The 26,730-nt window shown below is 43.4% G+C and overlaps 2 protein-coding genes across 6 annotated transcripts; one reads left to right on the top strand and one right to left on the bottom strand.

Annotated features, from left to right (window-relative positions):
* Positions 1 to 1,569: 1,569 nt before the first annotated feature.
* On the top strand, positions 1,570 to 12,947 carry ccdc28b (coiled-coil domain containing 28B). 4 transcript variants are annotated; one of them, XM_015970330.3, is made up of 6 exons: positions 1,570 to 1,791; positions 2,480 to 2,790; positions 2,873 to 3,042; positions 3,201 to 3,355; positions 5,230 to 5,252; positions 5,368 to 5,572. In XM_015970330.3, the coding sequence occupies exons 2-6, from the start codon at positions 2,555 to 2,557 to the stop codon at positions 5,420 to 5,422; spliced, it is 639 nt and encodes a 212-aa protein (XP_015825816.1). In that variant the 5' UTR covers positions 1,570 to 1,791; positions 2,480 to 2,554; the 3' UTR covers positions 5,423 to 5,572. The 4 variants fall into 4 exon arrangements, with proteins under 4 accessions (XP_015825816.1, XP_015825817.1, XP_054597495.1 ...); XM_015970331.3 differs by lacking the exons at positions 5,230 to 5,252; positions 5,368 to 5,572 and adding an exon at positions 12,808 to 12,947; XM_054741520.2 differs by lacking the exon at positions 5,230 to 5,252 and having other exon boundaries at positions 5,289 to 5,568.
* togaram1 (TOG array regulator of axonemal microtubules 1) lies at positions 6,953 to 25,322 on the bottom strand. 2 transcript variants are annotated; one of them, XM_070546695.1, is made up of 23 exons: positions 25,135 to 25,322; positions 23,494 to 24,672; positions 20,917 to 20,977; positions 17,127 to 17,255; positions 16,692 to 16,955; positions 16,366 to 16,622; positions 16,080 to 16,291; positions 15,760 to 15,860; positions 15,519 to 15,683; positions 15,384 to 15,446; positions 13,019 to 13,149; positions 12,775 to 12,949; positions 12,462 to 12,689; positions 11,526 to 11,649; positions 11,174 to 11,279; positions 9,335 to 9,570; positions 9,093 to 9,251; positions 8,861 to 8,987; positions 8,250 to 8,365; positions 7,986 to 8,169; positions 7,679 to 7,898; positions 7,515 to 7,601; positions 6,953 to 7,434 (listed from the first exon to the last, which is right to left on the bottom strand). In XM_070546695.1, the coding sequence occupies exons 1-23, from the start codon at positions 25,222 to 25,224 to the stop codon at positions 7,181 to 7,183; spliced, it is 4,668 nt and encodes a 1,555-aa protein (XP_070402796.1). In that variant the 5' UTR covers positions 25,225 to 25,322; the 3' UTR covers positions 6,953 to 7,180. The 2 variants fall into 2 exon arrangements, with proteins under 2 accessions (XP_070402796.1, XP_070402797.1); XM_070546696.1 differs by having other exon boundaries at positions 16,692 to 16,832.
* Positions 25,323 to 26,730: the final 1,408 nt, after the last annotated feature.

The following is a 26,730-nucleotide window of genomic DNA, read 5'->3' as shown; positions in this document are numbered from 1 at the left end:
ACACCTCTGCTGCTCAGCACGGTGTTTAGTAGTAATAGAGCTGTGGGAATACATTTTATTCCAAAAAATCAAATCCATTTCTTGGTGTAACAATCACATTGATGCAAATAGAAAAGGACAAATGTAAGGAAAAGGAGAGAGGGTACAAACTTATTTAATTCCATATTTTCTTCAAATAAAATATACTTAATTATCAGATCATGAATTGACTGATATGGGTTTTTTATTGCTGATAGAGGCCGATTTTTTGGACAGATTTCTAGACGTTTTTCACCATATTTGCTCGCTAAAATTTCAAAACATTTCTTAACCTGAACCAGTTTATGAACTCTTGTGTTTAACCAACTCTTAAATCTTAATCTGTGCACAATTTAGTATTAAAATCAAACATTTAAACAAAGTTAATCAAACAAATCAATAAATAGGTCACAAGTTACTAAAGTGGTATAGGTCCTCAACCGATCCTTATAAAGGGGAAAAAAGGTAAATATTAGCTCAATGTATCGATCGACCAATATATTGGTTAATCCCTAAAACCGATCATCAGCAGCCGGTTTTTATCCTTTTTTACTTCAGTAATTTTCTAATGAATTAGACAACCTATTCTATAATTATAGAGATTACTGAGATTCATTTGAATAAACAGGAATTGGAATTGACAGATCCAACAAATAGAAATTGGTATTGGTTCCCTTCAAACCCACAAGTGATTCATTATAGGTGGTTCAGAATGCCTGTGCTCGGCTTCTGACCAAGTCCTCCAAACACACCCACATCACCCTGCTTCTCCTCCAGCTTCAGTGGCTGCCAGTCAACTTCAGGGTTCATTTCAACATCCTGGTTCTGGTCTATAGGGCCTTACATGGACAAGCACCATCTTACATTGGTGATCTTCTTAGTCCCCACACCCCCAGCAGGTCCCTGAGGTCCAGTGACCAAAGCCTACTGGTTGTGCAGCAACAGTCTAAAGACCAAAGGTGACAGATCATCTGCTGCTGTGGCCCCCAGACTCTGGAACAGCTGAAAACTCACCTGTTCAGGCTGGTTTATGCATAACCTTCAACGCCCTCTCCTTGTTCTGCTCTTATTCCGTCTTTCCCGGGATGCACTGCAGTTTCTCTCTCCCTTTCTTTATTATTGTCTATCACAATTTCTATTTTTTTCTCTCGTTTTAAACATATTTTTACCATTAAAATTTTTTTTTACTTTAATTTTTTGTGACACGCCTCCTGATTTTTATCTTGAAAGATCTAAAAGATCCTTTTCTTTCTTTCTTTCTTTCTTTCTTTCTTTCTTTCTTTCTTTCTTTCTTTCTTTCTTTCTTTCTTTCTTTCTTTCTTTCTTTCTTTCTTTGAGTCTAAATGATCCCAGCTGGTTTTTAATTTACTTTAACCTGAATTGTGAACACACCGATTCACTTGTAGATTTATGTCTGACGTTATTTCCCAAGTTAAAATTAAAGACTACTTTAATTTAAAAATACATATTTATAAAAAAACAATCATCATCACCTGTCTCCTCCTCCTCGTGTCGCGCGCAGCCGGGTATTTGTGTGTACTGGCCCTTTAAGAGGGATAAAGACAACAGCTTCGCACGAGCGCAACGCGTCGATGTCCCGCGCTACATTTCATCGGTAATTCGCACCCACTGGCAGCTGCTGCACGGGTCATTTGACTCTGTAGTGATTAGAGGAGGTTAATTACACAATCAACACCTAAACGGTGTAAGTCTTTGGAGGAGAGCCGCGACACCGAGCCCCGCCGGTTGGCTCTCCGGTGCGTAATTGATTCGGTGAGTCTATTTGTGTCATCTGTGCTGCCCGTACATCTGTCGGTGTGTCCATACCGGAACATCACAGCTGTTAACCAGTGTTTCTATTCCCTATGAGGCAGGCAGTCTGTCGGTAAATGAGAATTTTGGCGCACAAAGTTGCCTTTGTGTATTTCTGTAGGAGCCATCTTTGGACTGAGACACTGGCGCAGTGTTTCACAGATAGACGCGCGTCATAACACGCGTCTATTCTCTCTAATCAGATAAACTGTGTCAGAGTCGTTAATAACACGCACTTTTACTGCAGCATCCATGTTTGTTTATTTAGTTTTTTAATGATTTAACTCTTGTGAATGTACATCATCCACCCTGTCAGGCTCGTCTGTATGGACCAGATTACATCCTAAGGGATCCTGTTCTGTATATTAGTGCATCATTCAGCTGTAATCCTGCTGCAGTCTGGCTTTCACTTTTCAGAAATGTCTAAAGAAAACGGCTCTTTCTTTACCCATTTTGCTAAAAACAATCAGTAAATTTGATCCATTAAAGCCTTCTACCCGATGGATTTGAGGTCAAATCTTTGCTTTCATTGCTTTCGTGTTTGCTTGGTACCTGTTGGTTCCTAAATGTGCAGTTTGGCTCTAGTGTTGGGTCAGTGAGGTTTTCTCAGAGGGAGCTGGTTTTCAGCTTCCTACCTTTGTTGTTTCAGGACATCCTGCACACTCGCCCTTCCCTTCGTCTCGTCCCACAGGAGCTTCAGTTAAAAGAAAAAAGGTAAACAACAATGGAAGACAAGCGTAAGAAGCGTAGCCCCAAGGTGTCCCTGCCTCAGCCCCCGCCTCCACCCATCAACCCCCGCAAGCTCTCCGTCCTGCCGGCCAGCAAAAGTGCCACCTTCTCCATCGGCCTGCCGCATCCCCCCTCCCCGAAGAACAGAAGCAAATATAAAAGATCCATAGGAGCTGCAGGGCAGCCTAAAGAGGTCCTTACAGCTGTTGTGCCTCCACCAAAGACTACCAGGTGTGTGTGACTTGAATACCCCCCAGAAATCCTTGGAATCAACTAAATAAGCAGTTAAAATCTGATGTTTTTCATTCGTCAGACCACACAGGGAGAAACCCAGAGCTCCACAGCCAGCAGGACCCAGTAAAATAGTCCAGTCCTCCCCCTTGCAGCACTCCTTCCTTACTGATGTCTCAGATGTAAGAGAGATGGAAGGAGGCCTCCTCAACCTCCTCAATGACTTCCACTCAGGCAAATTACAGGCTTTTGGTGAGATAACCTGGATCTGAGAACCCGCTTAGAGGAATATTCTGTTACAAGTTAAAAATAACAAAGTCTTAAAATGAACTACCAAATGTCAGGGGAGCTGTGTAAAACATCTGGTTGTTACAAAAATACCCGTGACTTTGCTGCTGTCTGATCTCCAGGTAAGGTCTGCTCCTTCGAGGAGCTGGAACACGTGCGCGAGATGCAAGAGAAGCTGGCGCGGCTGCACTTCAGCCTCGACAGCCATGTGGAAGAGCTCTCAGAGGATCAGAGGAAGTGCGCCTCTGACCACAACCTAGAACACCTGCTGTGCAATGTGAGTACTGGGCAGGGTGTCCGTGGAAGAGGGAAGTGCAGGGAAGAGGTGGTACTGCAGTGTTTGTTTTTAATGCATGCACTTCCATCCACTGCAAAGCAGTTAAGTGGATGTTGTTCTGAGCTTTCAGCACTTTCTGTGCCAATAAAGGTTAGGACAGAGCTGTTTGTAAGGTGGTCTTTAATTTGATCAAAGTGGCCTGAAAGGGGATTTTTAAAGTCTTAAACCTGACTTCTTTAAATCTGCAGATACCCTGATGGAGCTCCAGCAGGTTAAGAAGGATGATCAGTGTCTGACTTAAAATCTGCTGCAGGAAGCGCTGTTAACTAATGGAAAATTAGATTTTAAAGGTCTCGTTCACTGAGAAGCCACGTAAAACTTCTTTTTGAAATACGACTTTTCATTGTGACTTGCAAACGCATACTGAAGGAAAATTCCTTTAATCCCTGATGCCTGCATTAGCCGCAAAAGAAAACCGTAAAACGACCGGGTCAGAAAAAGCCAGTCTCTTCCACGTCACCGGGGAACATTTGCATTCATGCGCTCGCCATCTTTGGCTCGTGACCAGTGTTGTTGATTTAGCAGCCAGGGGTGAGCGTAGCGTGTCTTGGCTAGTTGAAGCTAACCATTACCCCCCCTTTTCCCTGCATGCAAATGTAATATGCTGCGAGTGGTCGTTATAGCGGGTTAGTTCCTTTCCATCGGCAGCAAAGTGAGACGTTTTGGACGCGCCCCAGAAGCGAGGGCTCGCCTCATTATGTTTCGAGTCTATTTTTGACACGCTACGCTTCCAAAACATGTCAAACTCCGCAGTTTCGATCGAGCGAGCCAGACAGGAAGTCGAACACAAAAGCAGCGTAGCACATCCGGAAACTTTCATAATAAAGGTCACGTGTAGTATGTCATTTCCTGTAACCGATGTAAACAGAACAGAAAACAACCCACAGACATTCTTTCATGCTTGCAGCTGTCTTTCTTCTTCTTTATTATTGTGTGTGAATGTCTGAAATCACGTGTGGTGTTGCAGTCCCACGATTTCGTGACGTCACGGGATCAGCTGTGTGGAACGCTTTCACTCCTGTTTCGTGCATTACGTTACGCGACTGCTTTCGTTAGCACTAGCTAATTATTTATGTAGGTAAAACATAAATGTTGCATATTTACTCGAGCAAGAAGAGTGAACGAAGGCAGCAGAAGAGTTGTGTTGCTTTTATCCAATCAGAGGCTAGACATTTACATTTCATGAATATTAATGAGCAAGACTCCAAATCCTTTCGTTTTTCATCACCACTCCTCAGGCAAACTTATTTCCACAGCTTTAAGTATCTGTGCAGAAGGAGAAAACTTCCTCATGTCTGACGTCAGCGCTATGGGGACGAGAAGGATCTGGTATTTGCGCTAAGTCTCTTTAAACATGAACATCAAGAGTAAAAATTGCTTCTTTTAGAGGAGTTAAACTGTTGAGTTGTGGGAAAACTCTCTTAAGAGGCGTTAAGTTACCCACGCCCAGGGTTGGCATGTTTGGTGTGGAGAAGCTGCAGTCGGTGCCATGTCTGATGGAAATGAGAGAAAAGTTCTTTACAGATTCTGCAACCAGGGATGTTTGCAGTCTGTAGCTGCAGCTGGAGGTCTGTGGCTGCAGCTGGAGGTCTGTGGCTGCAGCTGGAGGTCTGTGGCTGTGAGCAGATGGGCTGCAGACTTTTCAACTCTCTGTAAATTAGAGTGGAAGCTGATCATTGTTTTTCATACACAAGGCAGGGGAAACCCGACGAGCAAAAAGCTGTTGAATAAAACTATTAGGAGATGAATGCTCTGTACTACCACCTCTGTTTTCATCTGCTTTTGTTTTCCAACACCTCTCATCTCTTCTGCAGCTGGAGGAGCTCAGCACTTCCATGTATCCTCCTCTTACTGAATGCCGATCTATTTATAGGAATCATCCAGGCAGCGCTTGAATGTCAGTGATGTGCTTTACTTCCTGTGTGTGAATCCTTAACACGTCCCCCGTTCAGACAAAAGCTCCATTTGGCCGAGAATCAGGACCTGCCCAAGACTTCTGGTCCATGACGGATGGGTGGAGGTGCTCGGAAAAGCTCCCATCTTCTCCTGAATGTCTAGCCAAGCCCAGGTTGCCACGGCATTAACCCCCAGTCCCCACTGCCTTAGAAACTGAGTGGGAAGGTCCACAAGAGGGGGGGGGGGGGGGGCTGTTTTTTTCCCCTCCCATCGGGTGAAGCAGAGGACATTCCAGTGACTGAATTCAGCAGACCATTAAACGACTGCTCAACCAAAAATCATAAAGGGCCTCATTCATAGCACAAAAATCATGAGCTGGTGAGGAAGTGAGAGATGTTATTTTTAAGAGTTGTGATCTCGGTGTTAACTTCTATATGGTTAGTTATGAAATCATTTATCAGTTGGAATCACGTTTGAGTTTATACCTAATTATCGTTCCTCGTCTTCACTTTAGATAGAAAAACATCCAGATGTTAGCTGCAGATGTTTTAAGGGAAATTTATTTACATTTTTTGTTGACTTGTATTTTAAAAAAAATCATTAGTTTGGCATTTCTGTGTGAGGCTAGCTCTGCAGAACGTTTAATTTAGTGACAACGTTCGTTGGGAAGCTTCTGTATTTGACATTCCTGTTATTTGTGCAGCATTCCTTCACGTTGGAGGTAAAAAAAAAGGAGTTTTATGCAGAAAAATGTGTCTTTTACCCCACTGTGCAAATCCTAGAGCAACTGGCCTAAATATAAACAGTGCTATTTGAAAATGGCAGCTAGTTTCATTACTGAGTAGTTTTTATTTCTATTACGGGCCGGTTTATCTCGTGTAACAAGCACTAGTGTGTTCGGTTGTTATGGCTTGCTATTGCTTACCTCTGGAATAGCCTCATAATTATATTTACACATGGGGGGGGGCACACATGAATAAAATCTATTTACTTAAATTCAAAGACCGATTCTGTGTTTCTTCCACTAATGTCCCTTAAATGACGCACAGCACGTTCATATTTAGATAAATAAAACCATTTATTCATATATCTCTTTCTTCTCCATAAACCAGTTAAATATGGTTAAACAACAGTTGAGTTAAAAGGCTATTAGAAGACTGGCACGATACCGAGACCGAAACAGAGCAGACTCGCCGTTTCTCAGGCAACCATCGAGGAGCAGCGGTCCAACCCTGATCTAAACTTCCTGGGTCACAGGCGTCCTCAACAAAAACACACGACTTTAATTCTGCCAGTGGAATTTGGTCATGCAAACAATAAACGGTACCAACACGTCATTAATCTGACATTCAGACCATTACACAACATAAATTATAGATGTAACATCATACGTACACAATGGGCTAATACTGTGCAAATACACAACTGAACTGTACAAAAGTATTCTGTGGTACTCTTCATCTCGTTCCACTAATCGTCTACAGCACGTTTCAAAAATATTACGTCACGTTTGATAAAACAGCAAAAATATACACCTGTAGAATCCCGTCTTCCTCTTTGTGCGTTTTAGTTTACATTCCGCCGTTGGGTCTGATTTGTCGACAGTACATTACGGAGAGAAGCTGTGACAATAAGCTACGTTTCAAAGTGCAAAGAGCAGGCTGAGGATGAGTACCTGATGTCGGTATGTCACGATGCTTCCGCACCAGAGGAGGTGTCGCCGATAGAGTGGGAGGAGCTAAAACTTTTAAGGACTTTTCTTGTTACCGATATAAAAAGTGCAGGCACTGTAAGAAATGTCGAACATCTCTTCTTCAAGTAAGGCCAGTGTTGATGTTTTATTTGGACGTTTTGGATTCTAAATTTATCTTAGGGTATGGTTCTCAGGACCTCGTTTAAACTTTTAAGGACACTGGCAGACTGGGAGGCGGCACATTCACTCAGGCTAGGCCCCATCTGGGCATGGAGGGCTTGGCACAGGCTGGCCGTGGCACCCCTCACGCTGCCGGCCCTGCTGTGAACCGTGCCGCTGTGGGTGGACGTGCCCAGGAGGTGCCACAGTAAGGGCAACACTTTCTGCTCAACCATCTGAGGTTTGCGAGGGTAGAGCTCCGTAGCAAGAACTGCATTAAAAACAGACAAAACCAGACAACGTAAGAGGCAGAAGTGACAAAAACCAGGTGATTACAGCGATCAGACGGACCTGCAACCTTCTCGATGAGGTCCACCTTCGCTTTACCGCTCAAAAACTGCGCTTTGGTGCAGAAAGGCTGAAGAAGTAGATTGTTGTCTGATCAGAGGAGAGAAAAACAGTCAGAAACCGTTCAGCGAATCCAAACAAAAGTGTCAGATTTTTGAAACGCGTACCGAGATTTGAAATAAGCGCATCGATGGCTCCAGTAGCAGCAGAATAGATGGCATTGTTCTTGGAGTTGAGGTGATTGTCCACGATTGCTGGGACCAGGATGTTGACCACGTGGGACAGGTTGTCCTTCAACAGAGAGATGATTTTCTGCAGAGCCTCCAGGGCGTGAAGGTTAACTTTGCTGTTGGACTCCTGCAGTCTGGACTTTAAGGCATCAAACACCTGAGAGAGGAAAACGCTCAAACGCCCGACCTGCATAACCACAACTTCTGATCACACATCGTGATTAAATGAAAAGATAGAACAAACCGGAAATAAACTATTGATGACCATGTTGGGGTTGTGTTCACAGTCGGCCACAAGCTGGTCGATGCCTTTGATCCGCTCTCTGAAGTCCTTTGAGCCCAGCAGACCTGAGATCTGCTCTATGTATTCAGTTTTGTCTGCAATACTCTGTGACTGATGTTTGCAGCTGTGGTGGCTGTTAGACTCCCTGCAGGTCATTTAGAAAGCATCAAGAAGTTGAATGTTTTTTCAGTTGTTTTATTTGACAGGCATCTTGGGCAAACCTACTTGCTGTTCTGATTGAGCGGCTCTCCGTTGAGCGAGGAGGCTCTGACCGTACCGCTGCCCGGGAGGGAGCGTCTCCCTCTGGCCAACTGAGTGTCTTGGGGCATTTCACCAAGACCCTAAAAAAAACCAGCAATCTCCAGATTACATCCAACACATTTGACTTTTGGCAAAGACCATTAACTCGTTCACTGCCAATGACGACAAAAGTCATCATTTGTATTTTTTTACTCTATGGGCGTCGGAACGAGCCCACGCGCCGAGAGAACAAACATCTCAGCTCTAAAGCTGATCTTCATCTGCATACGTCACACGTCACATGATCAGGAAGCAGAACATCCATGTGTTAGGAGATCATTTTGGACCGCTGCTGTAAAAAAAAAAGTGAGGCACGAACCGGAAAAGCTTCTGTCTATCACAATTCAACAACGGATTATGAAAGAACGGATAACGCTCGAAACGCACGGATTCTTCCTGATGTAAGAGGTGAGTCGCCTCTTTGTTTTGGTTGTTTTGGCGTCGACATCCTAGCGCGCAACGTTCTGTCCCTCTTAAAAAAACAGTGAAAACGTCAAGAAACGCTGGCAGCGAATGGGTTAAAAAGCTGACTATACCTTTGTCTTAAGAGTCGACAGAGTATCTCTAACAGTCTGCAGGTCTTTGGTGGGAAAGTGTTTCTCCAGAATCTTGTCAAAATCAGGGTGGGACGACAGAGACAGCAGCACTCGACGACCAAAGTACCTGTGAGGTGGAAATTCACAATAAAAAAGTTCTTACAGCTAAACCTGTGCATACAATTACTTAAAAGGTGTAAACATTAACCCACTAGCAAATCTTTCTACACACCTGGCTTCCTGGGAGGAGTCTTGTGTGAGTTTGGCAATGGCAGGTAACATTCTTACTGTGAGATCTCTACTTCCAGACAGGAGACGTGCAGCACCGACCTTCTCCACCAGATCAGCCAGATGTTGAGCCGTGCATTTCCTCACCACCGGATTAAGATGTCTGCCCCCCAAAAATAAACAAATTCTCTAGTTAATGCGTGTTTATGTTATGAATACTCCTAACTCTGCTGTTCGCATTCTGACCCGAGTCCTCCAGTGAGTAAAGCACTGATGCCACGGGTGGGGGTGCAGTGCTGCACCATGCAGTCCAGCGCTGCATCCACATCCTGCCTAATGAAGGCGTTACTCTCTCCTGCCTTCTGCAGCAAAGCTTTAACCGTCGCCTCCAGTTCCTGGTCCATCGCCCTTTGCAGATGTGTGTACAAGTCACCGAGCGTACACACGGCAACCCTGGAGACGCCTGATCGCAGGTTCTTTACCTTAAATGAAAAACAGGCTTCAGTGATTTATGAAACGTATGTAACCCCCAAATTCCACTACCTCCGCTCCGCCCCGCCTTCCACAGCCGCTCCCTTCCGAACTCAATTTTTACTGGTACCCGCTCTACAACGGCTCCGCTCCGGTGCAGTGACCTGAGGTGCGCAAACAAGCATGCGCGGGATTTTCGAGATCTTGCGATACAGTCCGAGCAATAAACGCGGAAGTTAGATCCAAACACCCGTTGTGTGGGAGAAGCATCGACATGAACTGTTTAACCTGCCCATCATTTGTGTTGAGAGATCAGCAGAGTTTGGATCAACAAAGTGTGACTACTTTGATAGTAGAAACGGTATTTATGGCTTACTTTTGTGCATTTAAACTTCAGCCGCCATTGATAGTTGTTAAAGTTGTTAAACCTGTGCATATGAAACAAAAAATGCCTTTTGTTTATCGATTTATTGTGAAAAACGGAAGTTGTGCTCCGGCGTTCGTGTCGGAGCGGAGCGGAGGTAGTGGAATTTGGGGGTAACACGACACGCCGGAGCAAAATCGGTCCCGTTGTAGTCAATCAGAGCAATTCCACTATTGCGGCCGTGCTCCGGCAGTGTGGCACCGTGCGCCGCCCTCTGTTCCGGCGTCCGGCAAAAATAGAATCGATCCTATTTTCGCCGGACGCTGGAGCAACTCCGCAGTAAATGGACAGAAATCACAACCGCCCAACAGGAAAAGGAGCAAGCACAGCGTCCGTTATTTCACAATAAATCGATAAACAAAAGGCATTTTTTGTTTCATATGCACAGGTTTAACAACCTTTAACAACTATCAATGGCGGCTGAACTTTAAATGCACAAAAATAAGCCATAAATACAGTTTCTACTATCAAAGTAGTCACACTTTGTTGATCCAAACACTGCTGATCTCTCAACACAAATGATGGGCAGATTAAACAGTTCATGTCGATGCTTCTCCCACACAACGGGTGTTTGGATCTAACTTCCGCATTTATTGCTCGGACTGTATCGCAAGATCTCGAAAGTCCCGCGCATGCTTGTTTGCCCACCTCAGGTCACCGCACCGGAGCGGAGCCGTTGTAGAGCGGGTACCAGTAAAAATTGAGTTCGGGAGCGAGCGGAAGGCGGAGCGGAGGTAGTGGAATTTGGGGGTAAGAGTGAATTGGGCATTTTATATTAGTGTATCTTATAAAGAGGCCACACGGTGGTGCATTAGAGTAAAAGCAGGAAATACAGTCTGTTGTTATTCTCTTAAAATAAGCCTAAAAAGTTGCTCCTTAATTCATATCAATGCATCTGGTCCCCCACTGAAAGAGTTCTATTTAAATGTCTGTTATCTGATAATAAATAGGTGACCGTACCATTCATTTTACTTACTGTGTCAGTATTCAGATTCACACTGATTGTTTAGAAAAATGTACATTTTAGTTTCAGCTGCAAAATTCCAGATTTTTCATAAATAAGTTGACATTTTTGTGCTTTTAATTGACAAAAACATCTGAAGGATTAACTTTCTTTACGTCTGAGATGCAGCGTTTTTGTGTTCTTTTGGCCTTTGAGAATTAAAACGTTGCGTCTGAATGAGACTTACCTCTTGAATAAGAGACAGACAGACTTCATGGAGCCGGCCCTGAAGCGTGTCTGAGTGGTTGTAGGCCAGAGATCGCAGGAACATCAGACCCTCGATCTTCTTCTCCCTGAAAACAAACCAAAAAGGAACGTTCACCTTTCTCCCGCTGGCTGCTGCTAGAGTTAAAAAATGCTGAAATTAGCAGGATGGTGTCTGTTTTTCCCAAATTTATTTAAAGTATAAATCAGCGCTCTTGTGTCTTTCATAAAATCTAATTTTAACACTTTTAAACCTTGAAAATACTAACCTTGATTAGAGAATCTTAATGGTGGGCTGTCACAATTACAAATACAGGAAGGTAAGTGTTCCTCACCAGTTCTCTGAGCTCAGCAGGTTGAAACTTTGCGTCAGAACCAGGTCGGGCTTCGAGAAGGGACAAAGCTCTGGGGGATCGGAGATATTTTTTTTGTGGCGTAGAGTAGCATGGCAAATCTCATCTAAATGACCCAAAAGATACAAAAAAACACAGATTCCTGTTGCATCAGTGTGAAAACAAGCAGCAGTGAAGAATAACTGTTGTTTGTTATGCATCTTTTCACTCGTACCATGATACTAGCAGAATAAAGTTGAAATGCTTGATTTATTTAAAGCAACGCCAAATAGTTTCATAACATGAAGCTACTGCTTTCAAACTGGTTTCAGTGGTTCTTGAGCCATAAACTCGAACAACTTCCCACTGGTCAAACTGGTTTCAGTGGTTCTTGAGCCATAAACTCGAACAACATCCCACTGGAACGCTTTCTGTAGCTCAGAAACTGCACTTAAGAGTTTTGTGCTTCTGGTAGAAACACTAGTGGGACGTCTCTGCCTGCTTTAGTTGTTTATTGTGCTGTCGGCTAATATAAAGGCTAGCAGTTAGCCTTTTCAGTTTGCTGAAGAAAAAGTTTTGTTGTTAGTAAAAGCAACAGTAATGTCTTTGGAGGGAAAGCAAAGAGCTAAACCCGCAGTGAACATGGCCGCGGCCTACGCTCGTTTGAGGGAGGCTACAAAGTCACGGACTGATGATGACCTGGCTTTGTTGCCACTGGAATTGTAAGTTATAATATTTTTTGTCCAACAGAGCAGAACATTTTTACTTTGTGGCTTATTTAGTATCAGCTGGCTCATGCTAGCGTTAGCTTGTTGCTGCAGCAGCCTGCGGCTGGACTGTTTATGACAGCTGTAATTCCACTTTCGACCAGTAAGATGGACAAGCAAGAAACTTCAGTGTTGCCTTAAAGTTCACTGATGTGTTTTCTAATCAGCCTACCTGAACTATGGGACAAAGAAGGCCGGGTCCTGCTGAGGCTAGGTGCCCTTCTGAGACGGGTCACATTCTTTGAGTTGGGAGGTACCATCGGGGGGCTCGGTTGGTGGGGTGGAGTGAAACACGTTTTTGGACTTAGGGGACTTGGAGGACTTGTGGGACTGACTAGGGATTCGTCCGAGAGAGGATCCGTTTTGGTGGACGTCAGCATGCTGCCGTTGAGATGCAGATCTAAAACAGAGCACATCGATTATAACGAGCAGCACCGGACTGATTTTACTGATGTTTTTTTTTTGGGTGTTAAAAATTTTCTTGCCTGTTATAAAAGGTTCTTTATTTTTTTCTGCAGGCGACAGCATCTGCCTGACACGGTGGGGAATTTTGTCTCCCGCGTGGTCCTCTCGTCCTGGATGCCCCTCTAGTTGATCCAGACGCTGCGGCTTTGTTCTATCCCGACCAAGTCTCACCCTTTTCACCCTCTCCTGCACACGCTGGGATAGAAAACACTTTAGGGCAGCTTGAACCTTTCAATGAACCACTATGAATGAACACTGACTAACTTTAGCCTCATCTGGATGTGGGCTGTCATTGCCTGCTGAGGGATCAGTGGGAGGCTTGGCTGTCAAATCCCCCTGCTCAAGTGACAAAGTCTCTCCTGGACAGCTGGAGGGGACAGCCGTCCCAAACATGCCTGAAAAGCACGACGGGAAAAGGATACAACTCAAGTTATACGACCGGACACACAGAAGTTAATAAAAATATAGTAGGTTCTATAGAAATGTCTTCAACGGACCAGAAAATGTGTACTAAATAACATTTTTGAACAGCTATGATGTATATTAAGTAACCTATATGATAAGACGTCTTTTGGGAGGGATAGCATCATCATCTTAATTTGAGAATTATATCTGAATTCCTAACACAGCTCATAAATGCCTCTCAGTTCAAATCAAACCAAGACTTCTGCTTAGAGCCCTGCACGGGCCTAAAATCTGAGCCCCGGCCCGACCCGGTCCGAAAAGGTTTTCAGGATTCTCTGGCCCGACCCGAGCCCGACATTTTTTTAACCAACTAAATGAAAACAAAGTGTGTCAATCCTGACCAATGTGTTAAAAGACGTGCAGGATCCGAACAATTTGTTTTTCCCTCATTTACCATCACGGAGATGACGGCGCACTGGCTCTGGTGTTAATCAAGTTAAATTTGATCTCTTTCCAACAATTTTCACAAGAAAACAAAACAGTTAAAAGCAGGGCTTGTGTTGTGTTGACTGGACAGTTCCCGTATTTGACCGTTTATTTTGACGGAGAAAGAATAGAAAGAATGACCCCGACGCATGCAGACAAACTGACATTTTATTCTACGCACATCGCAGATGTAGCTAAATCACTCAAGAAATGATTCCCATCTGAACATCTGAGCTGGACACTGCTCAGCACAGCTCGCTGTCAGCGCATATGTGCACAGTGAGCTGAAGATGTGGAGATTGGCTTGGAGCGCGTTGCAGAACCAGAGCGCATGCGGGAAGCTTCCTCCCACTGAAGCGAGTGTTTTCCAAACCCTGTCTCTCAGAGAGACTTGTCACTTAGAAAATGTTCCCTGATTATGAAACTTTGGCTGAATAGCGCTTGTTCCTGTCTCCAATGTGGCGACACATCCAGGAGCCGTCTGAGGAGAATCCCAGAATCTCACATCTTCAGCTCAGGAAGCGCCTATATGATTACGCACAAGCGTGACGCGTCAACCCGGTCTCACAGTAAGACCGGGTTGGGCCTGTTCAGGTTTACGCAGACAATCTTTACATAGAATTGACTTACAAATATAAAATTAATTCAGTAAAATATAAAGCATTTTATTTAAATAGCCATTCATTATTTTACAAGCACAGAGAGCCGCATCAGATTCAGATCAGCGGGAAGATTCCTCCGACTGAATTCAGTCGGAGGAATCTTCCCGCATGCGCTCTGGTTCTGCGACGCGCTCCAAGCCCCTCTCCACATCTTCAGCTCGCTGTGGACCTTATGTAGTACACGCTGACAGCGAGCTGCGCTGAACAGTGTCCAGCTCAGATGTTCAGATGGGAATCTTTTCTTGGGTGATTTAGCTACATCTGCGATGTGCGTAGAATAAAATGTCAGTTCGTCTGCATGCGTCTGGGTAATTCTTTCTATTCTTTCTCCGTCAAAATAAACGGTCAAATACGGGAACTATCCGGTCAACACAAGCCCTGCTTTTAACTGTTTTGTTTTCTTGTGAAAATAGATAAAATTAAACTTGATTACCACCAGAGCCAGGCGCACTGCGCCGTTATCTCCGTGACTGTAAATGAGGGAAAAACAAATTGATCGGATCCTTTTCTGACCTTCCCCACCTACAAAGTTTAATTACAACAATCAAACGTGACAGAGCCTGGATTTGTATTCTGAACAGTCTAAACATGTTTTAAAAAGAAAAGTGTGACAAAAGTGGCACCTGCTCAGTAAAACCATCAACAGGGTGAAAAATATCAATATTGTAGGCAGAGACGGGCTACAACTTCTGGATCCACTTTATATAAATCGCTTTATTGATTATCGTTTCATGAAAGATAACTTTGACGTACACGAGCGACCGGTACCGGCTGCTGTCACCTGTTGTGAGCAGCGCTCTGCTGTCTGAGGGTAGGCCCCGCCCACAACGCCAGCGGCTGCTGTGGCTCCCAGTGTTTTCTTTACTGTGGGAAACGGGTAATAATGGCTCTTTGATGGGGACAGGTTGCCGACCCCTGCTTTAAGTGTTTCAATTTTTTTTAATGAATTCGATTAAAAATAAAGGCGCCCGGCCCGGCCCGTGTCCGAGGTAATTACACAGTCGTTGGCCCGAAGCCCGGCACGACCCGAGAGCCTAGAGCTTCAGTGCAGGGCTCTACTTCTGCTTCTATATCACCTCTTCCTATCACTCCTTCAGGCATGTCTGCTCCAGGTGAATTCCTGCTGTTAGTCTGGGATCCTAAAGAACGAAAGAGGAAAATTAATGACTCCATAAAAACAGTTTTTTTATTTTGTGTCACTCCTGGCTGACCTTTGGTCGGCTTCAAAGCCCTGATCGGTTCATGGACAGCTGGTCTGACCAGTGGGGAGGACAGACCCAGCTTCTCCTCCTCAGGTCTGATTGTTCCGTTGCAACACGCCACCCTTTGCCCGATAACGCCCACTTCCGATGACGGTTCATTTCTCTGGCATATTGCTTGAAAAGATAGAAATCAAAGTCAGGCAAACACATGAAAGTGGCACGAGAGAAAAACATTTCCATGTCTCCTTACCTTGAAGGCTGATAAAGTCCATAGACACGGAAGACCTCAGTTTTGCAGACGGCCCTCTGGCAAATCGAGGCTTCGTTACAGCAGAGGCCGAGTTTCTAGGACTGTTGACAGACACGACAAGTGAGGATTTGTGAAGCTGCCTTACATCATCTCAAATGTTACCCAACTTTTCAGCGTGACATTCACTTTATAACTGAAACCAAAACAAGATCGCTCCTGTTCCAGCACACGATGAGCTTTATTCAAGTTACGCATAACCCGGGCAGAGTAACAAGTCGTTGAATAATTGATGAACGAGGAGAAAAATGGGGATCCTTGACCTGGTTTTGATGTCATTGAAGCTGGAGTTGGCCACGGAGTTCAGAGTGGAAAGCCCACTCTCACTGGCGGAGCTGGTGAGAACTGGAGAAGTGAATAAAGGTGAGTCCACCCTCAGGGCTGAGTCGGGGCTGTCTGGATCCGGACTGTTATGGCTCGCTTTAGCCCTCTTCTTGGCAGCACTGCTGCGCAAAGAGCGAAGGGAGTTCAGCATCTGTGAGCAATACACACATTAGTATGTAAGAGCAGGACCGACACTTAGCTTTAGCGCTCTGGAGCTGTTCAAACCTCCTGCATGTCCAGGGGTTCGTCGTCCTGAAAGTCCTGGCTGCCAGGCTCCAGATTGGGGTTAATGTCCATCGGGCTGACTGAAGTATTCGATCTGTGGCCGTTATGAGAGTGGGCTTGTTCTGCTGGAGGTACAACCGGTGAGATGGAGAAGGTCGCCCTGGTGTTGCCCAGAGCTCGCCTGAACGATGAAGTGGAAGAGGAGTTCACAAGAGAGGCTCGAAGAGGCCTGGGGGAGCGCGTGCTAAAGAGTTCATCTAGGAAAGATTTGTTTTTCGTTTAAAACACAGAGAAGTCACATTTGGACTGTGTTGTTTCTACTTTACCCTTTGCTGTTTCTGCCGTCTCTGCCCAGGGACTCGTGTCTCCCTGCTGAGAGCTGCTCTCCCTCTTGTTGGGCCAGGTGTTGGACATCGAGAGGGCGGAGTCTGCGTGGTGGCGGGACAGCGTTGGGGTAAGCATGCCCCCTGTGCGTGTAGCCAGAGGGTAGGAGGGCAGAAGGAAGGAGCCAGGTGTGGAAGGGTTTGAGGGGAAGGAAAACGTTCGCTCAACACTGGGATTCCGTGACAGCACACGTCCTTTGGGTGCCACTATGGGATATTGCATTCACAGTTCAAATCAACAAACCACATGGCTGCTCATTATGGACAAAACTTCCCTAATATGCTAAGAAAATTATAGATGTTACCTCTTCAATATTCACTCTCTCAGTTATTTCTTCATCATTTAATTTAGTCAAGCCTAAACTATCGAGTCCTTACCCACATCTGGATCAGAAAAGTTATTGGTTTTGAAGATATCAGCGTCTAAGTTGAGGCTCCCACTTCTTCTGAGATCAGCAGGATCCTCCCTCCTTCTGGAAGACTGGGGCTTCTCCGGGTCAGCAGGGCCTAGACACAAAGTGTACTTTTACTAAAACCCAAACAGACGCAGAAGAAATGGTTACAAGGGACAAAGCAAACTATGAGTGATGTTTGGAATGAAACAAAACACAGACTGTAGGGGGAGGGGATTTATTCATTTAATACAACAGAACGGATGAGTCTGACACTCTCCCCTGTGAGAGATGGAGACCGGAGTGCGTTATTACACCTTTCCTTCTTACTTATTAGACAAGTCCTGCATGGAGCTCTCACCTTTTAAAAGCTGCAGAAAGAGCAATGCTGGAGGAATAAAAGCCATCGTACTAAAGCTGGAACATTCACTCAGTTAAAGATGCATTACCAGACTCTTCTTCAGTACATTTATAATGTTAAGATCTAAAATAAATAAAGTATTTAAGGGTCTGAGGACCATTTCTTTAACCACTTAGTAGAACGGTAGGTTTTCAAAAGAGAGTCAGAAGATTGGTGACGCTAATCTGTGGAGCAGCTAGCTTCGCTCATCTCAGAGCTTTTAGTAGATGGCGACTCCTTTGACTCAGCATGCTAATCCAAGTTAAAGCTGCTCTAAATCAAGTCAAGCTAAAGACGACTAGGACTACGGTTTACATCTTAGGACATCTTCATGCCTCAGGAAAAGTTTCATTCATCAGACTTTGGACAAAACAGCATGAAAAGCTTCCTGCAGGTGGCGCTGTTGTCAGGTGACGGCCAAACAGTTTTCCAAATACGCAGTCACGTGAAACAGCAGCAAAATGTATGATTCAGGCTTCTAACTACACCGTGGTACATTTTATTATTTCTTGCTGTTCTCGTTACTTTTGCTACAAATTGCTAACACTAGCATACAAAGTCCGAGAAGGTACGGCTCCCATCTACCTGAATCCTCTTGCAAAGGCTTACGTCTCGGCCCGGCCGCTCCGGTCATCACAGGATCGTCGACTAGCAGTGCCTACACCACGCTCAGGACAATCTAGACTTTTCTCATGCATCGTTCCACAAATGTGGAATGACCTTCCTAACACTACCAGAACTGCGGCTTCCTTTTCTATTTTCAAGAAACTCCTGAAGACCCTGCTCTTCAGAGAGCATCTTCTTAACTAGCACCTTGCCTGCACCCGTCCCCCCTCTCTACTGTCCACTCCTTGTTCCCTCCTCTCCATGACTGAAGTCAATTTGTTGTTGTTACTATTGTTGTTAGCCTCAAGGGCAAAATGTTGTTTATCACTTGTAAGTCGCTTTGGACAAAAGCGTCTGCTAAATACATAAACATAAACATATGTGAGGTTATGTTGCAGTTAGGTTGTAAAATTTACATAACTGTCAATAATGTTGCGAGCAGGGGTGTGTACCGACGTGATACGATATTGGGGAGGTAAGAAAATATCGATATGGCAATATATCGCAATATTTTTTTCTTGCGATATTATATCGATATTCCAAAGCCATGGATCACATTTTTGGAAGAATTTATATGCAAACATTTGTGTATTTTCTTTTCTTTTGGTGCAATTCAAACACCAGCCGCTAGTTGGCAGCAGTGTGCAGAAATGTAAGCCTGGTTTATACTTCTCCATCTGCGGCGATGCGAAAACACACAACGCCTTTATGCGTCGACGCGAGGGCTCTCTGACAGGCTCACGGAGGGTGACGGAGACATGGCCAAAATTTTAAACAGCCATCGAAAGTGACGGAGAACACAAGCTTGTGATTAGTCAGGACGCCGCTTCCTGTATATTCGTCACCAGCACCGCTGTAGCTCTGTTAAAAAGTAAACAGATATTTAGCAGCAGACCCAGAAAAGATTGAAGAACACATCGTGGAAAAAGTCTGAAAATAAAAACATTTATTCACCCGTGAGTGAACAAGTACAGAAACAACGGTAAAAGTGGGTTTGGAGGTGGCGGCCGCATGAAGAGGTGGAGGAGAATGAAGGACAAGTTTGTCCGTGTTATAAAGTTTCTGAAGTACATAAAGACATTAGTAAATACACTATCGGGGACCAGATACACGAGTGATATGGTGGCAGGATACCACAGAACAGCGCTACGCCCTCTGCTGTCCTGGTGGGAAATTGCTTTGCTGCCTGAACAGAAGTTCGAATGTGAAAACCTTTCTGACACTCAATGTGCGTCTCTCCATTGCGGAGCTCACGGAGAAGTATAAATCAGGCTTCATGGTTCAGATACCTGATGTTAAACATGTTACGCATCAGTTTGGACTGTTTCTTGAATTTTCCTACAATCATTTCAGTCTAAAAAAAACGCTGATATTGTCTGCCTGAATGTTTCGCAATAGATCGTGATTACGGCTGGGCAATAGATCAAAAATGCATCAATATTTAAATTTCTGACTTTTATCGAGATAATTTTTCTCACGTCAATAAATTTGATAATTAAAAAATGAAAATGTGAGTAGGTTGGTAACGTTCACGTCCCTTTAAGAAGCTGTACCACCTTGAGTCACGTAAAAATATGAATCAACAAAATACATGTGACAGCCCCATCTAGAGGACAACTTTTGTTTCTGCGCATATGTAGTTATCGTCCATTTATCGTTATCGAGGTGACATCCTCAATATATCGTGATATTGATTTTAGGCCATATCGCCCAGCCCTAACTGTAATATGTGGCATTGTTTCCCCTGTATCGTGATACGTATCGTAGAAGAAAAAAGAAAAAGAAGAAAATTTCATTTCTATAGCGCCTCTCAAGATATAAATCATGAGGCGCTTCGCCAGAATTTCACCAATACAATATATATATACAATATATCCCTATTTGATATATTGTGATACTAAAAGTGAGACGATGTTTTCATTCATTTTTGCGAGATCTCATTGTTCCACCAGACTGAAGATGGTAAAAACTGCTGTCAGTGGTCAGTGTTTGAATTCATCCATCCATCCATTTTCCGAACCCGCTTGTCCACGTAGGGTCGCGGGGGGGGGGGGGGGGGGGGGGGGGGGCTGGTGCCTATCTCCAGTGGTCAATGGGCAGTCAGGTGGGGTACACCCTGGACAGAGAGCCAGTCCATCGCAGGGCAACACAGAGAGACACACAGGACAAACAATCATGCACACACACACTCACACCTAAGGACAATTTGGACAGACCAATCAACCTAACAGCCATGGTTTTGGACTGTGGGAGGAAGCCGGAGTACCCGGAGAGAACCCACGCATGCACAGGGAGAACTTGCAAACTCCATGCAGAAAGATGCCAGGCCGGGAAGTGAACCCAGGACCTTCAGGTGTATCGATATTTTCGAACATCCCTAGCTAGGAGCCTGAAACGTACGATCTGCCGCCGTTTCATGTATGACAATTTGGTCTCGTGTTCTTCGTTCTTGGGTATGCAATACTTTCCCACAGATTTTTGAGATATGTTTTTAACAAATGCAAAAATTTAAATAAAGTGGAAAAAATTGCTGCTAATGAATGGTGCCACCTGCAGGATGCATCTCTCTGAAGTTGTTTTTTTTCCTGAGACTTTTTTCCTGATGCTGTCAGATGGGTTTTAGAATGAAACCTGATGCTCTTGTCTCTATGTTCTGATGTCTGATGATGTGTTCCTGAGACCTGAGGATGTCCTAAAATGTACAGCGTACAGGACATCCAGTCAACCGTGTCATCTTTACTCATGTGTTCAAAGACGTGTTGGAACTTACTGAAGCTAGGTATGTAGGTCTCAGGCTTCTTGGAATGACGCACATAATCATCACTCATACCCTAGAAATAAGCAGAAATGCCATTATTGTAATAGCTGCCACAATAAAAGCTACAGCTCAAGCAGCTAGCTTGAACAACCTTTAAACACAACAGGGGCAAGTGTAATTCCATCCCCGGGGTTGAACAAAGGGATGTACCGGCTCAGACAAAACACAATCAGTTGTTCCTCCAGGTATCATCGAGGGACTTCTGTTTTGTTCTGTTTGTATGCAATCCACTGATTTAAAGCATAAATAAAAAATGTAAACCAAAAATACAACAGATTCTTACATTTTCCAGCTGGCTAAAATACGATCAGCAGTCATGTCCAAGAACTTGGTGTGTTTGCAATAAATCGCTGAGAATAAAAAAATAATCATCATGTTTTACAAGCATGAGCCTGTGATACGACCAATTATCACTCTGGCCCTTCGTTAAGTGTTCTGTGTGTTACTGCTGTTGCTGGGGAACAGACTCAGCTGTAAACAGAAGGGTTTTTTTTTCCTCAAATGAAGCTGATCATTATAAACAGCCACATACCATATCAAAAATAGGTTTTTAAATCAAGCCGATGGCTGGAGGTTTATTGTTAGAAAAATAAAACAAACTCCTTTAATTGAACACTGAGACCGTCACAAGGGCTTATCCTCTAATCGCCTCTGCTCTTCTTTGCAGCAACACTGTGCGAGAAAATGAGTCATCTACTGTCAGAAATGCTGCTGTGCTCTGAAAATATCTCTATTTCTGATGGTTCATCCCAAAATAAGAGCCACATAGTTAATGGCATGTTCCTGTTAGGTAATACAAATAAATGGTGTGAATATGGGTGGATTTAAGTGACTTTTACCCAAAAACAACAGACTGAAACAACAAGATGCAGCCCTCCCTTGCTGATGCTGCTGTTCTCCATCCATACTGCATCCTCACGCAACCTCTATATTTAGATTTTTCCTCCTAAACCATCTCAGAAAATAGTGCTACCAATTACACTTCCTCTGCTGTTTGGGGTTGAAGCCTCTGCGTGAGATTTCTAACAGAAAACAGTTCACCACTGCTATTTATAGCATTTTCATGTTCCCAGAAATAAGAACTTTTTAGTTCTTAGTCGCTAAAGCTATATTTGCATTTTATCTGTTAATGAAGATAAACTGAAACCAACAGCTGGTAAAGAGCTAACAAAGGCGCCTTGAACCGTTTTTGTTAGATGTTACTTGGAAAGGATGGTGACAGTTTGACAAAAGAAACTTTCTCTCATGTCCTCAAAAAGCATTTATTAGTTCACTTGAGTTGGTTTTGGTCAGAAAGAGAATCCATGATGAAAATAGCTGTTCCTGATCTGACCTGGCTCGTAGTAAACTTGCATCACAAAGCAGCTTTAAATGAAAAAAATCAGTATGCCAGATGTTTAATTCCTTAAAAATGCCATCTCTTCTTTTTCCTTTCTTAAGGAATATCCATTGTTTGTTATTCTTCTGCTTTAGTTTATTTTACCCATTAAAGTGACAGTGTGTATTTTTCCTGGCGATAGGGGGCAGTAGATACCTAAATCGTTGCAAGCAAGCGGTATTTTTGTGTTGGAGTAAGACTTTAACAATGGACGCCCATTAAGGAGGGGGGCTGGGATGGGAATATGGGATCTATGGGGCTATTTTAACCTGTGAAGCACTTTGAGTTGCATTTTTTTTTGTATGAAAAGTGCTACATAAATAAAGTTGATTTGATTTGATTTAGGGTCAAAAAGCCCTGGAGAGTGCAAACTTCAGCAAAATAACAAGCACATCAGATTTCATCAATGGCAACAAGTGAAGAGGTAAATGTGTAAAACAACAACATTTAAGAATCGAGAAAGTTTAGTAACCGTTTGTTTCAAAGTAGTAAATTAATTTTGTCCTCATGGGCTTCTGTAGAAGGAAACATGGCATCCAATATGGCGTCGCCCAGAGACTTAGACCCGCTCCCATGTATTGTAGACCCGATTTTTATGGTTATATGTTACGAAGCCACCAATATTTTTCAACAACTGGGCATCATTTCATCCATTTTCAACAACATTCTGATGGATGTTTCCAGAAACTACCGATAAGAACTACACATTGTCTCTTTAAGTACTATTTCTGACACATTCTAACAAAAAGCAACATTGCATTTTCCATAAGCGTTTCATATTTTTTTTGCTGTGGTTTGATTTCCACAAAAAAACTCAATATGCCAAAACAACCTGGAATGACCACTTTCATTTAGGGATGCACAATATACCAATATCATCATCAATTTTGGCCAATATTAGTCATGTTTCCACGTAATGGCATCGGTCTGATAAATAAAACTGGGCCAAAATTAACAACCAATGTTTGTTTCCATCATGTTTTCATGTTTTTTCAGGAGGTGGACGGGGGTGATGTGGTATTTGGATAGTAATGTGGCGTTTGTACTGAAGCAGACCCAATTTTGGTGGTGTAGTGGATTTTACATGGTGTCGAATGTGTAGTGAAATAAATATATTTTAATAATATGTTGGCTAAAATGACAGAGCTCACCTGTTCAGAGCTCCTTCCGTTAGGTGGGCTGCCTTGCTGTAGTTCGTTGTCAGTCGACGAGGAGCTTGAGATCTCCCAGGGTAGTTTGTTCTTCCCTTTGCCTGCACTGACGATTCTCCTCTGAAGCGGTAGGTCATCAGTGAGCGAGCCTAAGCTGCCGTATCCGTACAGTCGGTCACTGTCCTGCTCGGTTCTGTTGCTCCCAGCGCTACTTATCCTCCCGCCGTTCATCACCCAGTCCAGATCAGCTCCTGAACCATACTGTACTTGGGACCATTGTCCAGGTTTTGGTACCACCAAACCATACTCCACGATTCCCTCTGAGGTTAGTTTTGGAAGAACCCTCCTTGCTCGTCTTGCCTGTACGGCTGCCATCAGACCCTCTGCGTCCTCGTTGAGCTCAACCATGTCCACAGCTTTCATAAGAGGCTGTTTCCTCCCGGCTTCAAGGCAATGGTCGAAAACGGCAAACAGCTCCAGAGAAGCGTGGCGGACTTTCCTCTTGCTGTCGGCCAAGTAGGGTGCAACCTCAAAGCAAAGCCTGGGAATGTTGAAATCCTTCCTTGGATGAGTGAGCATAGCTGCCATGATGATGTTAAGGACATCTTCGCGAACCCTGGAGTTTTTGTGTTTCAAGTTGCCGATAACCAGATCCAATACCTGCTGCGGTGCAACAGTTTTCATCAGCTGCTGGAACACATTGAGGTACTCGTTCCTGGTGATGGTGCGTGTGTCACCTAAAGCCTTGAGAGCAACTAAAACTATACGTTTAAAAAATTTCTCGTTTCCCTTCTCCAGCTTCTGAATGAGTACATTTAAAACTTGTAATGCGCCATAAAGCACCTTGAAATTACTGTCACCTAAAAGTCGGGGAAGAAAGTTGATGAACTCCTCGATACTAGCAGGTGAAACCGACCGAATGTCCACTTCTGAGAGGATATGTTTAAGCTTTTCCACCCCATTTGTGCGATTTTGGTAATTCTTCAGGTCCAGAAGCTGCTCATGTAACTCTTGGGAGATCAAACCTGGTATCATTATTGATGATCTTATGGATTTGTCAAATTTGAGAATCCAAGGAGGCAATCTCAATCCAACGAGGACAGTAATGTTCCCCACCTTCAACTTGTGCTTCCATCTTGGAACAGATGATGATGGAAAAATGTGATCCTGTTTGTCAAGCTAAGAATGTAACACAGAGAGGATAAACAGTCAATAGAAGGCTGTACTTCTAAAGTAGATAAAATTACACCTCAAGACTAGACCAAACATTAAAACAAAACATTTAGATCTATCAAGCAATGATGAAATTATTCATCGATTGCAGGATCTTTTTATGCTATTTCCAAAAGTAACATTTTTTCCAAAAAATTAAATATTTAGTTAAACATTTGCCAAGAGTCTAGACAAAAAAATGATTGGACAATGTAAGAAATGGAAATTTATTGTATTTCAAAACGGCAATGTTGGTAAAAACTAGCAAACAAAGTTTGTTTAAAGGGTAAAATATTACTGTTGGAACTACTGAGATGTCATTTTCGATTAAATATGTTATTTTTGGTACCATTCCTTCAACCCAGAAATAAGACACCTGGATTCAATGAAATCCTGGCTCCCCACGTGTGAATTTCAACAGCTACGGACCTGGAGACCGTAGATCCATGCAGTCATGTCCCACTCATGCCCCCATCCATTCACAGAGAACTCTCCGTTAGAGGGTCGAGCTGCGAACATACACACTCTCACCAAAGAAAGCAAAAATGCAATTTTTGGTTCTAGGTTTTAAAGGGTTCTAGGAATTATATAAGAAATAATTTACTTGTTCACAACTGTGGAGATTAAACTCCCTGCTAACTACACGGAGAGATTGCATGTTAGTGTTTACAGTCCAGGGAAGAGGGACTTGGACTTGAGATTCCCAGGATGGGAAGGGGCAGAGCATGATGACTCAACCATGCCTGTCTACGCTTCTACAGCCGCTGGGCAGACCAGCAGCGGATTTTCAACTGAGAGAGGAAACTGCATGAGTGAAGCCAAAAACCACTTTGGGGGTGATTTTCGTTAGGAAATAAAAATGTAACATAGCACCAAAATGTTGGTTTTGGATTATTTAATATATATACAAAGTAATGTGAGACATTTCAATATCGGTATCAGCCTATGTTATTAATTTTTTAACATATCGGTATCGGTTGGATAAATAAAACCGGGCCGATAATACCAACCGATATTTTTTCCATCTTGTCTCAATTCGTTTGCCTGTTTGGGGGGGGGGGGTGTAATTGTTCAGTCATGTGAACAATGAATGAAATCATCTCATAACCATAAATGTGTGTTGTGTGTGCATAATAATGTAAATTCAGCTTTAATACTTTTCATTATATATATGTGCAAATTAAACACTGATAACAGTAATGTTGATAATTACACAGTAATAGCTGGCAATAATCAGATTTTACTTCGTATCATAATTTTTTATTTTATATGTTGATATTTTTTATGCTTTTTAAAATCTTGCTTTGTAATTGTTAGGGGAACCTAATATAACGTTATATTATTATTTAATAGTAAAAATGATGTGTGGGTATGATTTTCTACATTTTCACTTTTGTTGATTTATTAAACATTTTAATTAATTTTAAGAAATGCATTTTTTTCTGTTTTGAGTTACAGTTCCAAGTCTATGCGGTCTTTTCAGAATGCGGCCACATTTCTAAATGTACATTTCTGCCTCTATTTTGTCTTTTCATCCCAGCTAAATAAAAAAGACATTTTTTAAACATCTGTAAGATAACTGAAGGTGAAAGCGCATTAATAAAGCTCCTACACAGCATTAGAATAAAATAAAACAGGATAATGAGGACAACCACTTGTGGATCGTCTGGTTGCAGTAGCGACGGAGCAAAGTGTTTTTTTTACACTTCCTACTGGTTCTCACTGGTTGTTTAATAATACTGGAACATTCCTCCAGTGGAGTTCTTAACAGTTACTGAGTAATACAGTTTATTTTATTACGCTCCATCTTTGTCCACAAGCCTCGCTTGTTAATTCCGTATGGCTAACACGCCTCTCCGCTCGTTCTCGCCGTGTTAGGCGCTGTCTGGAAGGGCTAGCAAAGTTAAAAAGAAAACCAACCTTGCCAATTTCCCCCCTGGCTCTCCTCGATAACCCGGGGAGAAACTATCTACAGTCCCGTCGTTCAGTCGCTCATGTCATGCCGTAGCAGCTAACGGTTCCGCT

The sequence above is a fragment of the Nothobranchius furzeri genome, chromosome 18, assembly GCF_043380555.1.
Source record: "Nothobranchius furzeri strain GRZ-AD chromosome 18, NfurGRZ-RIMD1, whole genome shotgun sequence".
Lineage (NCBI taxonomy): Eukaryota > Metazoa > Chordata > Actinopteri > Cyprinodontiformes > Nothobranchiidae > Nothobranchius > Nothobranchius furzeri.
Note: the sequence above shows the minus strand (reverse complement) of the source record. Positions and strands in the feature narration are given on the sequence as shown.